The sequence below is a fragment of the Cavia porcellus genome, unplaced genomic scaffold (assembly GCF_034190915.1).
Source record: "Cavia porcellus strain 051 isolate PalLab524CR breed Dunkin Hartley unplaced genomic scaffold, mCavPor4.1 scaffold_28, whole genome shotgun sequence".
NCBI lineage: Eukaryota > Metazoa > Chordata > Mammalia > Rodentia > Caviidae > Cavia > Cavia porcellus.
The window spans coordinates 14,643,579-14,658,461 of record NW_026947511.1 but is presented as its reverse complement, the minus strand read 5'-3'; the positions used below and the strand labels follow the sequence as shown (position 1 = coordinate 14,658,461).

At 32.3% G+C, this 14,883-nt stretch overlaps 1 protein-coding gene across 3 annotated transcripts in view; it reads left to right on the top strand.

Moving 5' to 3' along the window:
* The window catches only part of Pcdh15 (protocadherin related 15), a 1,472,709-nt gene that overhangs the window by 1,204,037 nt on the left and 253,789 nt on the right, over positions 1–14,883 (top strand). For all 3 annotated transcript variants that reach the window (XM_063239515.1, XM_063239513.1, XM_063239514.1), the window contains 2 exons: positions 10,563–10,642; positions 14,100–14,193. In XM_063239515.1, coding sequence (XP_063095585.1) covers positions 10,563–10,642; positions 14,100–14,193 — 174 coding nt within the window. The remainder of the gene's footprint in view (positions 1–10,562; positions 10,643–14,099; positions 14,194–14,883) is intronic.

Sequence of the window (14,883 nt, the reverse complement as noted above, 5' to 3'; positions counted from 1 at the left end):
TAAATATGTTCTCCCCCTTTATGATTCTTATCTTCCATTAAGAAAAATTGGTCACTTGTAATTTAGAAAACAAAATTATCTATTTTAAGCCCAAGACACAGATGAATAGAAATCAATATTAATAATGATATTATTGAGCTCCAATATTATTATTAACATCTAATTTTAACGGAGTTCTATTACAAGATAGAGACTAACCACCCACTTGAAATTTCCTCCTCTTTAATATTCCTAATGGGAAGTATAACTTTTGCAATGGCTAAGAAAAATTTACAGCAGATTTCTGAATATCAAGGGAAGCCTTTGGGTATATGCACTAACTACTTTGAGTCTTACTATGTCCTAAGTGCCTTTTGGGTTTGTGTACTAACTAGTATTTGAAGCTGTCTTTCCTGATGACTGCTTTGTTTGGTGGTGGTGACATTATGGAATGCATATTGTCTTTTGTTTAACACAAAAACATAGAGTATCTGAGTTACTTTCTCTGAACTGAAGCCTTAATATTCAAACTCATATGAAGTGGTGGCACGGTGCAATAAATAACTGGGTTTTGGTTCACAGTTTGAGCACTCATCTCTAAAATGTTTGCTATTACTGGCTTAGACAAATCAATAATTCTTTCAGTAGTAGACTATATCTACCAGATGGCTGACAATTACTTTTTTATACAATAAATTTTTAAAATATGCAACTTTTTTATTGTCTTATGCTTGCTTCATGGTTTTTATAACAATAAATAAAATTATTATATGGATAATATCCATTTGACACTGAGAAAACTTAACTTTTCCACTAAAATTCTGGGTTCATCTATCAGTTAACAGGCTAGCTCTGACAGATTGATCCTTTTTCCTTCTCCTGGTTTCTTCTTGATGGAAACTACAATAGCAGGTTAAATAGCTCAGAGACAAATAATAAGAGAAATAGAAAAAAAAAGAGAAGCAGAACATGAAGTTGGATATTGCCACCTCTGGTTACTGATTAAAAAAAAAAAAAACAGTGTACTACTTGGATATCAGTGTAAGAAGGTGTTTTGTCAGTTTGCAACGTGTCTTTTCATCTTTATCTATTCTACTCATTTTTAAAATAACTTCAAAAGCTGTGGAGTTAACCTAGTAGCCTCAAGGAATTATTATTTTTAGTGTCTGCTGCCTTAATCTCACTACAAAATTGATCCCTTTCCAGAACTGTTTGAATTAAATGAGCGCTGTCTCATAGCATGTCTCTCTCCATTCACAGGTACAGTCAGAGGTGCTGGTTTGTTTTTCTGACGTCTTTGAAGTGTTCTAGAAATTTCATGGTTTCTTTCGCCTTTTTCTTGCTTCTTTTTTCTTTTTTTAAATGAATATTTCTTACAAGTTGGGATGTACTTTTGTTCTGAAAAGGATAGAGGCGCTTGATTCTTGAATGTTTTAAGATACAGAAATCATGAATCACAGGTTTCTCATCCCTTAATTTGCAATATCATTTATATTAAGGATTCAATTTGAATATAACACTTTCTTAGGAAAATCACTCTCCTGTAATCAAAGATGCTTCTCTCTGAGCATACTGGTTCTTCGATCCATTACTATACAGGTGAACAATGCAGACTGTCCTCATGATTGCCATTTCACACATAATGTATGGTTTATTCCAATTTAAGAGGTTGCCCTGCTATTGATAAGAGTGAGGAATACAAATCTTGCTAATTTTTCTACTTGCTCTGAGTTTGCGTGGAGGAAAATTCATCTTTTCATCTCTTTGCATCAGATACCAGATGATTCTTGTATCATTAATTATCTCAAGAGAATAATGCTGTAAGTGTAGGCGAGGTTGATGAAATACACTGAACACTGATATGGATCATGCAATTCAAGTCATAATTTATATCCTGTATTGAATGAATAGGTGGATGGATAAGACAGGAAAACATCTAATAATGTCCTTGCAAAAAATTAAATGACATTCACAGACAAAATATTTATCGTTTAAAGCAATTTTCTGCTATGTTTAAAAAATATTTTCCCTTTAAAGCAATTTTCTGCTAGTTTAAGTTTCAAAAATTTTGATCACTTTTGGATAAAATCCCTTAGACACTATGGAATGTATATTGTCTTTTTTTACAAACATATTTATTTATTTACAACCATATAAAACTGCCAACAGTAAAGAAAAACCTGTTTTATGTATTTTATATTCATGAATAAGCATGTGTATTTCCATATACTATACTATACCATACTATATTATACTATACTATACTATACTATACTATACTATACTATACTATATACATGTGTTTTTTCCTTTCCTGATAGAATAACTTAGTTTTGTATAAATCTTCCGAAGACAGTAATGTGCTCAGGGCCATAATGTCAGAAAATGTTAAGGAAGCTAAGAAAAGAAGATGGTTGGTAATATTTGAAACAGTTAACTCTTAAAGAGTTTTTCCTTGTTCCTTCCTTAACTAGATAGAAAAGAGCGTGATTCAAAATATAAGATTTTACCCTAGAAGGTATGTAGGATATGATTTAAATAGAGTAATGAATCTAGGATTTACTTGTGTTTCTTGTACATACCGTAACAAGTAAATAGATGAAAATCATCTTATTTTCCATTCACAGAGGACAGGTAGTTTAGAAACCTGGTGTTATAGACATCAAGTCAAATTTTCAATTTTTTTCTGAAAATAATTAAGGCTTAAATTAATAGGAGAAAATAGTGTTTCCTAATTTGACTGAGCTTAGAGCGGAGTCTTATGGCTGTCTGGGCAGATGTACTTAGATGAGAGTTTGCAACTCTTAGCTAAGAGGTAAGAATTCAGAAGAAAAGAAAATAGCTTTATTTTTAGCATTGTGCATGCTCCATATTTTCATCAAAACTTCAACGCTAACGCTTTTCACATCTTGCTTCTTGGGGCTTCTTCTTGGTCTTCAAGCCTATTATTCCTGGCTTTCTCTTTAACCAGACTTTCAGTCTCATTAATTCACCATAATGGCTCCTTTTACAACTTCAAATCCATTTCACTGCCAAGCTGTTTTCTTTTATCCAATCTCCATTGCTTAGTTCTGGATACACTTAGAGGAAACATCTGTAAGACTTAGACATGATGACAAAGTCTTGTTCCTGTTTAACTAAAGTGAGCTATTTGGGGGAGCTATTTCAAAATGAGGTAAAGGAAGTCATACAGGAAACAGTTATCTGGAAGAAAAAGTATTCAAGTGATGAAATATAATAATATCGTCATAAATTTCATAAAAGGATAACCTATAAATATTCTTAGAAATTAAAGAGCATGTTCAAGGAAATTCATTTCTCCCGTGACTTCTTGATCTCCAGTTCCTGCATGCCTTTTCAATTTTTTGCAGTTCTTTTCGAAATTAACATATGTGTGTTGGGAGAATGCATAGATTAAATTAATGCAGAATGGGGTATATCAGAGTGAGGTTTACTTAGGGAGATGTTGATGGGGAGAATGGGACTTTCCATACATGAAGTGTGTATGAGTGCTCTTAAACCTGCCACAGGGCAGCAACTTCTCTTTACCCCATGTAGACATTCCTCAAAGCACATCCAGTGACAGTGAACATCACAGGGCTTTCAGTGATACAATCAGCTCACTGGGACATGCATGCCACCAGTTTACCACCACTGAGTCATATATACTGTTGGGCAATGCAGAATTGTGCAGAAATTGTAAAAGTGGGTCAGTGAACATGTGGTATTGAAAAGCGAGAAGAATCAAATGAATGCTTAAATCTACTCAATATATTATTTTTTGTTCCGGAACAGGCAAACTATCTTCAGCAATTTAGTTTTTGCTTCTTCTGTACAATGAATATAGTAAAACATAGGCCACAGCTGTACAGTTTGTATAGTATAAACATTTAAAAATTTCAGTCTGATTTTTATAAATATTTGGGTTTAAATTTAGAAAAATCCCAGAGAGTATCCAACCTTTATAAAGCCAATTCTTTATAAAAGCCAAGTCCCTAAAAGTGTTATGAACAACATAAAATATGTTAGATCACAAGTAAACCACAGGAACTAAGTGTTTGGAGTGTTAGGAAAAGTTTTCAGTTTTATTATATTTCCTGTTAAGGGTAAGTCATTTTCAAACTGTGAAACACAAAATTTTGTTAAGGGCACTCAAGAAAAATTCAACCTGCATATTTAATCATGGTTCTTTCTTCATGCTTTCAGGCTTTCATGAATGAAAGTTTCTGAACTATAAGCTCCTGGTTCCTATTCAAGAGTCTTCTAAATTTATATTAATTAAAATGTTCTTTCTACCCAACTAAAATACTCTGCTATGTACAGATTTGTGGTTTGGAATGTGAATGTTTTACAAAGCATTGGAAATAACCCATTAGACATTAAATAGAACTTCTGTCCCCACATACCTAGAAAACCAAATCAGCAAAGCAAGAGAAGTCTACAGAAAACACTGAACGCAAAATGTGTTTTAAAAAGAATAACAAATAAATGGTTACAATAGCTATTAGTTCAGGGAACATATGCCCTAGATTTTTTTGAATAGTCTCAATTTTAAGAACTCGGTATTTTGTTTTGTTTTGTTTCTAATTGGACTAAGTGCCAGATGAATCATTTTGAAATTGATTTAAATCAGTGGATCTCTGCCAGGTTAATTATGTCCTCTTGGAGACATCTGGCAGTAACTCCACTTATTTTTGTTTGTACAAAACAAATTCTACTGACAACTAGTGAGTAGAGGTCAAGGATGCTGCTAAGAAAATGTATAGGACAGTCTCTATACCAGTGAATATTTAATCAATACTGTAGAAACACACTAACAAATATGGGGTTAGAGAAAAAAAACCCTAACCCGAGTAATGAGGTGGAACAAAAGATCTTTATCTTTAATGGAATTTATAGACAACTAATGTGTGAAGGAATTGCATAACATATAGATGATGAACCCATATTTTGGAGTTCTGGGTGAAAAGAATTCAAATAGCTATTCCTTATTTACTATTATGTTTTTAAATTTATGCTGTATATAATTTAAACTTATGTGTCTTTTAATTTCTAGATAATACTCATCTATTATGTATATTTATTTAAATATACATTTGTGGAAACAAACCTATTATTGTTTACTTTTTATGGAGACAGATCTCCTATGAGGAAATTATGATTGTACGTAAACATGAGACATTTCATTTATTGTGTGCAAGACCATTAGGTAATTCAAGAAACACTATCTAAACCTTTTTGACACAGACTATTTCTGCTGTTTCTTATTTGTTTCCTGTTTAAATAAATAGAATTTAAGTCATTTTCTTCTTTTCAAAGTATTAATTTGAATTCTTGATTGAATGTGGAATATTTGCTTAGGCAATTGCATTATAGCTACAAGTATTTTCACAGCAGTTATTAGTATTACCTTTAGTAACTTGGCAATGAATGATTCTGACTGTGCTGTATTTTTAAATAAGCTTCAGTTTATTGCATATATCGAGACTGTTTATTGCTTCACATGCTGCCAGGTCTTGTTGATTAAATTTTAAGTATGTGAATGCTATTATTACTTTGAAATTTTGACAAATAGAAAGAAAAAAACTATGTTACTAAGTTACACTAAATAAACGGGGAATATGTGTCAGATTTTTACCAACAGGAGTCCCAGTTGATCTTGAGAAGCACCTATGGTGTTTCTGTATTTAATAGCCAGAATTAGTTGGTTTGCAACAGAGAAAATTACTATAGATACAAAAAGTAAACAAAATATTTTTAAAAAGATTTAAGAAATTGAAGAAATTGATTAAATGTCTCTCTGCCTATTGTTTTAAAAATTATACATTGCCACAATCCTGTGATAGTTTTAAGAGAAAATAAAGGCAAGATGTCCCTTTTATCTGTGTTTTCTCTCATCACACAAACTGCACTCCCACAAAAGAGCAAAATTATTTTAAAACAGTTATTAAACTACAGTCTGGGAAAGTGAAAAGATTGAATGGCTACTTATGAAAATAAAAGGATATCAAAGAAAGGAATAACTTAGTTTGCACATACTCAATTTGAATGGCTTTTTCGATATTTGTAGTGGAATGAATGCTCAAGTTCCATTGAGATGCATAGCTTGAAGATTAAATCTTCCGTGTGACATTTATAGTTGAAACTTTAGAAAATACCTAGATCACAAGGATGACCTCTTTTTATATAGCATTTGCTCCCTGATGGGGGATGAAGAAACCACAGATACCTGCTTGCATCCATGTATGCACACAATGTGTAGAGATACTAACTCTTATCAGTGCCTTAATTTTTGACATTTTAGCCTACAGAACTGTGAAAAAATAGTATTGTGCTGTGTAGCACCCTGACATTAGTAAGATAACACACAAATGAAGCAATTGAGTAGGCAGTTGTGTGCAACTTTAGTGGACATATATGGGCTATAAATACAAATTTGAAGTGAGAATTTAAAACTTCAAGATTAGATCAGATTGATAGTTACAGGCAATGAAATTGGCAATAAAAATGGGGGGGTGGAAATAGTGAAGAATAAAAATATTAACAAGGAAGAATAGTAAATGATACAGCATCGTGTTATGGAATACGTCAAGGCTAAGGAATCTTAAGAAAATGGTCTGGAAATAACAATGAGGAACAAGAAGGCTACTTTGAAGCTGTAACACAATTATGCTCGTGGAGAGCTTGATTTTGTTTGCTTATGATAGAAAATTAGTTCCATAAAGTGTAGAGTTTGAATTATCCTTCTTAGTTTCTTTTCTCTGGTTGCTGACACAAGATACCCAGCACCCCAAGTTAAGGAAAGAGAGGTTTATTTAACTTACAATTTGTGGAGGTCTCAGTCCATAATCAGCTGGCTCGAAGACAGGGTGGTGTGAAAGTGGGGCTGTTGTTCATGGCAACAGAAAACAGCAAAAGAAATCAAGGGAAGAAGGGGAGAGAAGCCTCTTTCTGTCCCTTATAGTGAATGCAAGAAAACCTCCCTAAGATGGGTGTGGCACTCATAACCATAATCCTAGGGTTGGACCATGAATCCCTCACAACCTCTAGAGTCAGCCACTTCTGAAAAGCCTATTGTCCTATGACCACATGAAGCTTTCAGGAAAAATCTAGACACAAACTATAAAAAACTTCTGTATTTGTAGTTTTCACATTTTGGCAGATCCTTAATTTCTTAATCTTTTTATCCATCCAAAACTAGGAATGGTAGTTATCACCAGACAAAATTATTTTTAGATGGGGTACATATATTAGGTGGGGTACATTTAATGTCTACTGTATTTCAAAGAACAAAAACTGTAAGTATCATAACTTGAATGGGTTATTTTTAATGTTTCTGTTACTTTTAAATATATATTTTGATTGTTCTTTCAATCTTTTATAAAACGAGAATTTTCCATTTCATAGTGAATTTAATTTATTATTGGCCCCACATTAGCAATGTTGTACAACTAAGTCTTTTGAAATTAGATTTATCACAGACTGTTCCTAGATTTGTCCAAAGTCACAATGCTTTTCTTTTTAGGCTTTGCTGACAGAAATTTCCCTGGTTAAGAAAAGTAAATACTACTCCTTGTAACCACTACTTACTGCTAAATAAACATAAGCTTGTTTTTAAGCATTTTTCATTTCAAACACAGTCAGCAGAGACTCTGCTGTGCTTTTGTAGCCTAAAGCATTTTGTTTGGCTTCCCAGGCAAGAGATCATTAATAAATACCAATACTGGAGGAGAAGAGGTGTTTGGAGAGTAGCAGCCTTCTCATGTGCTATTTTCAACATTCTTAGATCTTGAGTGTAACACAGGCAGGAGAGGGATCAGCGGAGATCACCAGACTTGTGTAGAGGCAGCGTGGCCTGGAGCCCAGCTAAGATTCCTGCTGAGAGTAGTGTTCTGCTGACAGGCAGGTGTGGGGCTGGGAGAGTCAAGTCCAATTCAAGGCTTAAATACAGCACATATATATTTTGTCCTTGTAAATTAGGTGTATTTCAAAACCTCAAATCTGCATTCAAAAACTCAGATATATATTGCATATTTCTGGATACTGAATAAGCTGAATTTTTTTTTACTTAAACATTATTCAATAGGAAATTTTGTATAAGAACCAGGAATGACAAAATAATAGTACTTAACAGAAAGAGAATGTGTCTTTATTCACACTGAATCTATTTCATAAGTATTATATTTAATTTTGAAAATGGACACTTTAAAAGCAGGAGTGTACACACATACATGCATTCACATTTGAAAAAAAATTACTGTCCTGAGATAAAAGTTTCATTGTTTGTTCTCAGGTAGTTTAATAACATAAATCAGAACTTGTTTGCCTAAGTGATAGAGGAAAAGATCATCTAAATGCACTGATTTTTTATCTCTTCTAGAAGCCCTAAGGGCTGGTACTTTGTCGTAATGTCCTTTGAAATTTGGAGAATCATTCTATGTGCATAAAATGCTCTCTACCAGATGGTATTTGATGGCTGTGTTCATCTTCAAAATGAACAGAGTATTAGTTTAAGAAAGATTTGTTTTCTTTTCAAACATTCCTTTATTTCAGTGTCTTAAGAAATTTCTTTGCTAAAATAAAGACCTGCACGTTTCTATTGGTTCTGAACAATTGATGATTCAAATTCAAATACATTAAGTAATGTGGAAGTAGAAACCATGGTTAGTAGCTTTGATTTTTAAAAGGTATTATTTATTCTTTAGCTAATTCTTTGATTTATAAAGTTATTATTTATTCTAGTGTTATCTTAAACATATTATTAAAGGTACATTATGAAACCAATGGGTAAAATCCTTTACTTGCTAAGTAAGCAAAGAAAGCCTTATTTAGTATTAGATATGCTTCAGTAACCTGTACTGACCTCCTTGCTAGGCCTCAGGCTCACTCTGTGGGGGTCTCTACCTCATGAACTTCTCACCAGCTGTGCACTCCGGCTTGACTGTTCTTCACCACATGACATGCAATCAGCTTTTTCAAGAAATGCCAAGTAGTCACATTTAAGGAAGTATAAAAAAATATAAATATATATGAAAAATTATATTTCAATTAAATCTGTTTATTATTTTCCCCCACTACAATTTAAGCTGTACCAGGGCAAGATTTTTGTGCATTCTCTTCACTGCTGCAGCTTCACTGTTAAACACAGTGTAAGGATTCAAAAACCATTTATTAAACTAAAAAATAGTATTATTATAATGTTCTTCATGTTGCAGTCAAGTAGTGTATCAGTCAGTTTCCCAGTGTTGGCATCACATACCTAACATACACAAATTAAATGAGACAAAATTTTATTTTGCTTCACAGTTTTAGAATTTTCAGTTTCTGGTCAGCTGGTTTCATGGTTTTGCAGAGTCATGGGGGAGCAAAGGTGCTCAATCCATGGCAGCCAGAGAAAAACAAGCAGACAGACACACAGACAGAAAGACAGAGACAAGAAACAGAGACAGACGGAGTGAGAGACCCAGAACTTGGTAACCCATGCCCTGAAACTGGAGTCCACCCCAAACGAGGTATTCAGCTATAAATAAGCATCAGTGAATTCATCTGTTGATGAAAATAGAGGTCCTATAACCCTGTCATGATTTAAGACTCCAGCATCTAAAAAGGTGCTCCTTTTAGAGTCCTGGAAGATCCACACCGTAACAGGTGAATTGATGGTTCATCCAGGCTTGAAGCCCCAGCCCCTGGCTCCTGAAACTTCTAGCACTTTCTGTGTAAATCCCAATAAGGAAAATTTCCACCACACTTTTTCCAAAACACGAAGACAAGCTCAGATTTGACTTTTATCAAAAATATTGAGAATTTTTTTCATCACAGAGGTTTCTGTTATATTATGGGAAATACTGAATAACATTATATTTTCCAAAATGAAACAAGAAAAAAGAATGAAATAAATACTATTATCTGTAGCTTAAAAAAATGGATCTTCCAATTCATTAAATTGTAAAGAATGCTAATGAAATGCTAGCAAAAAACAATCATATTCCCTAGGGCCCTCTGTTTGAAAAGCAGAATAAAGGCTCATATACCTTCAAACTGTATCCTCTAGTCATGCAGCTGTCCTGTATTAGGCCTCTGTGAATGTAGATTGCCTTGTACTTGATTTGTGATACATATTGGTGACTGTGTTGACAGAGCTGTTTTCAATGTTACTGTACATGTTTTTTCATTTATTTACATTGTTACAAATTGTAAAAAGAAACTACTCATGTGAAATAGAATTATTAAGCTACTTACATTAAATTACTTGAGAAAACAGAAAAAATAACTGAATTTTTCAATCACTTATGTGTACTTTCAGAAGTATTAAATTCTTTATTTCTCATCTTAACATTAGACCTTATTTTATTTTATGTTTTGAGACAGGGTCTCACTGTTTTATGTTGATTGCCTTGAACTCACTTTGTAGTCTAGGCTGGCCTCGAAGTCACTGTAATCCTCCTGCCTTGGCCTCCCAAATTCTGAGATAACAGGCATGTACCACCATGCCCAATTTAATCTGAATTAAGAATATCAGATATACTACACTATTATTTTCACATGTTTATAAGTTCTTTGATAATTATGTTTTCTCTCTGAAGGCAACAGATCGAGAGGGAGACCCAATAACATACGCCATTGAGAATGGGGATCCTCAGCGAGTTTTTAATCTTTCAGAAACGTAAGTTAAAAATTAAATGATATATACATTGATTTTCCTCTTTCGTTATGTAAAACAATGTACTGTTAACAAGATGACAGACTTCTAATCAGATGATTTCAGCTGTTTGTAGTTTTATTATACTTTTTTCCCTGTGAATACTAATGAGATCTGGGAGAATAATTCTGAACCCAGAAGTCTTGCTCATGAGACTATTTATTTATTTTAAGCATTTTTACTAAGTAAAATCCACTGAGGTGGAAACGTTTTATTTGGAGATATAACCTGGGATCAATTACACACCTTTAAAGTTGTCAGCCAGTTGTAATGACAAGGACATTTCAAGAATAACACAGCACTAAACTACTCATTCAAAGGGAATGTTGTAGGACTAAGTGTGTTACAGACAAATTTGAGATGAAACTAAATGTCATCCTTCAATTCTGATTAATGTAAATAAAAATGTACAGATGATAAAAATGTTTTAAATTAATGCCTATGCTAAATCAGTAGTTATTACATGATACTTAATTGTAGCTTTGATTTGCATGTCTTTGATGAATACTGAGTATTTTGAATGTCTTTTTATGTGCTTTTGGTGAGTTCTGTATCATCTTTGTAAAAAGTCTATTCATGCCTTCTGTTTATTTTTTAATCAAGTTGTATTTGGTTATTGAAAATTTCCATTCTTGATTCTGGAAATGAGATGATTATTGGATATATGATTTGCAAATATTTTTTTCCTGCTCTGTATGTTTTATACTTTCTTGATAGCATCCTTAATGGCACAAAATTATAACTTTTATATGAATATATACACAATTTTATATGATTATATGTATATTATACAATTTTATATTATAACTTTTATATGAATATATATACAATTTCTCTTGCTTCTTTTTGCTTTTTGATACTATATATTAAAAAATCCTTTGGCAAATCAGATGTCACTGCTATGTTTCCATCTAAGAAATATTTTTGGTCGTTGTTTCATTTCTTTGATTTTGGTTGTTGATCTCTTTTCACTTAATATCTGTATATCTTATGATATATGAATATATTCTGTAAATTCTAACATTGTTTTGTATGTCAGTTGACATTCAGAAGTCATGGTACAAGTTATAAGGAATATTCTTTTCCTGCCGAATACTTTTGACATCTCTGTTGAAAATCAATTGATCATAGATGTATGGGTATATTTTTAACTCTCTACTAACTGTTACCTACTCCACAGTGTATTATTGAATGCCCTAGTTTCCCAAGAAATTCTCTTTCCAGACTTTTATACTAAGATCTGACACGCAATTATATGCTGTAACTTTAATCTTTTGCCTCAAGTGACTATGACTTGTTTCTCTTAACATTTCTGCCTTGAATAAATCAGCTCTAAGCTCAATGAAAGAAAGCGAATTGTTAGGTTATTTCTTTAGATAGTGAAGGCATGTTAGATTAGAGCATAACAATTTTTGTAAATAAATACAGTTCCGTCTTTTTCAGAAAATGGACAAAGTACCATACACTGAATACTGACTACTGTTTTTTAAGAAGTGATTAGACAAAGCAAATAAAAATGCCACAGAGATTTTCTCCCACTTTAAGTGGACCTTTTCTTCATTCTGAGTTTTAGTTTCTATAGACTTTTGACTGTTTTTCAGAGTTCCACCAAATTTTGCCAAAGTTACCTGCTTTATTTTGATTTTTTTTTTTTTGTGGTGACACTATCTCTACGAGGTACTTCTCCACATTCATGATATCCTTCCTGTGTTGTAAAATGTTTTCAGTACTGTTATTGATATTTCTTCAGAAATGAGGCTATATATTGTTAATAGGAAAACTTGAAATATTTGTTGCATCCCTAAATACAACCTAGTGCACTTGGTCTAATAACCCCCAAATGCTTGGAAGTAAGAATTCTGGCAGATTATTTCAGGAATTTCTTAAAAGGATGGTCATTTTTGCTCATAAAGTATCTCTTCAGTTATGAATACTCAAGTCACTACAAATTTTTTTTCTAACTCTGGGGTATCATTTACCTACTCAACTGCCTACAACATTGAGTTCAGAAAATAAGTAACATTTTGAGCAATAAACTGTCTCAACTCTAACCAACAGAGCATGAAAAATTAGCTGCTCATAGAAACTATGAACCTAAATAGAATTTCTGTATGAATGACTAATAATTTTCTAGTTTATAAGAAAGGAGGAATATAATAATAAATACTATAGATATTAAACAGAAAAAGAGAAGGAAATGATAATTTTTTTCTTTCATTGTATTACACTTAGGTTTTCAGACTTCCTATTTATTAAACTACTAGCAAGGAAATCTTAAAAGCAATAATTGTCTTATCATTTTGAATGTCACTGTAGAATGACATTATATAAACGACCCATGGTGCAAGGAACTGATAGAAACCTGGTTATTTGAACATAGTCTGGGAAATGGTTTAGGTATTTTGACAAAAATTTTAAGATGTATCAAAAGTCAGTTTTTCATAGTCATACTATATATTTAGAACTTATATTTTAAATATAAGAAAAAATCTGAACTTGTTTTAGAGAGCACTATAACAAGCAAATTATTATGAGAAATTCTATTAAATAATAAAACATTAAATAATTGAGATGTATTCTGGATAGTAAAAACGTAAGTAGTTGTAGTAAGACATTCTGTGTGTAAGAATCTATGCAAAGGTTACTCATTTTGCGTTATATGTGAGTTAAATTAAGAATCATTGACATCTTTTTAAAAGTGAAAAAATGGCAATATTAGGTATACACAAAGGAGTTTATATACTCTAAGGTAAACTAATGCTATTCATAACTTATTAGAAATACTGTAAAACAGACTGATTCCTCTTCAGAGAACAAATATGTACTTTAAATGGTGGTTATGAAAATAAATATTGCAATATAAACTGTAATTCAAATAATTAAAAATTCTGTATTTTGCAATTTTATAAGAAGCCTCCTTTATTTTGAAATTAAAAATGAAAAATAAACTTTTATCCATAGAATTTGTGAATGATAGAACTTTAGTGACTTATTTTCATAACGCATATAACAACAGTAAGTAAGAAAATAGTAACGCTTATAAGAAGCCATATTTGACTTAAAATATTGAGACTGCTAAAAAATAATGATTTAATTTACTTTTTAAGTAATCGTTATTGAGACAGTTATGTTTCTTCCTGGAATAAGTTAAGCTTGTTTTGTTTTGTTTTGTTTTTGAGAACCTAGAAAATCACCTTATCTGCCTTGTTCAGTTTGATACTTATCTTTATTAATAAGAAGATTGACAGCCTAAAAAGTCTTTTAAGTTTTCAATTTGAAAACGAGTTTCATATATTTTAAATACTCAAAGTATAATTGCTTAGAGTGGAAAAAGAACTATCAAAAATAGTTTGTTAAAGTAAGAAGACTTATTGTGACATAACTCTCTCTGTGTCTTATTTGTTTATTTCTATGGCATTAGTACAGGGATTCTAACCTTAGGGAAGGCCCTGGACAGGGAAAGCACGGATCGCTACATTCTGATTGTCACAGCTTCAGATGGCAGGCCAGATGGGGTGAGTATATTCACTGAGAAATGATTCCAGTATAGCATTAAAGAAATTTAAGTTCATCTCATTGTATGTGTTTTATCATGAATTAAAATTTTTTCTCCTGAAGCAAATTATAATTAGCAGAATTTCTCTTTTCTCCAATGGAGTCTTTTAAATGCGCTTACAGCGTGAACCTGCTACTATGTCCCAATCTTTGACTGACAGAGCAGGTGTCTGTGATCACCATTCTTGCCCAACTTACATGGTGAATGAAAACTGCTTTAGCAAGTATTTCATTCCGTCAGTGCAGCAGGCTTATGAAATGTGTTCTGGCAGCTCTACTGGCTGGATCTCTTTCTTTTATCAACTCTTTTGCAGAGGCAGGGGTGGAGATAGGTTTTTGTGGTTTAAATATTGAAATACCTATGAAACAAAATGGATTGACTCCACAGGTATTTGTATCACTTAGTGTCCTGAGTGATCATGATGATCTCAATATTGTAAAGGCCTCATAATTTTTCTAACAAAATAAGTTTTCAGAGTTAATAAATTATTTAATCCTTCTGTTTTGTTTTCAGTGCTAATAATCAAACATCATAGCATACACAAGCTAAGCAAGCATTTCCGACACTGAACTGTTTCCTCCACTGAAATCTGTTGTCTGTGTTCTTCAGACTAGTTCATAAACATGTTCACAAATATGTTCACAAACAT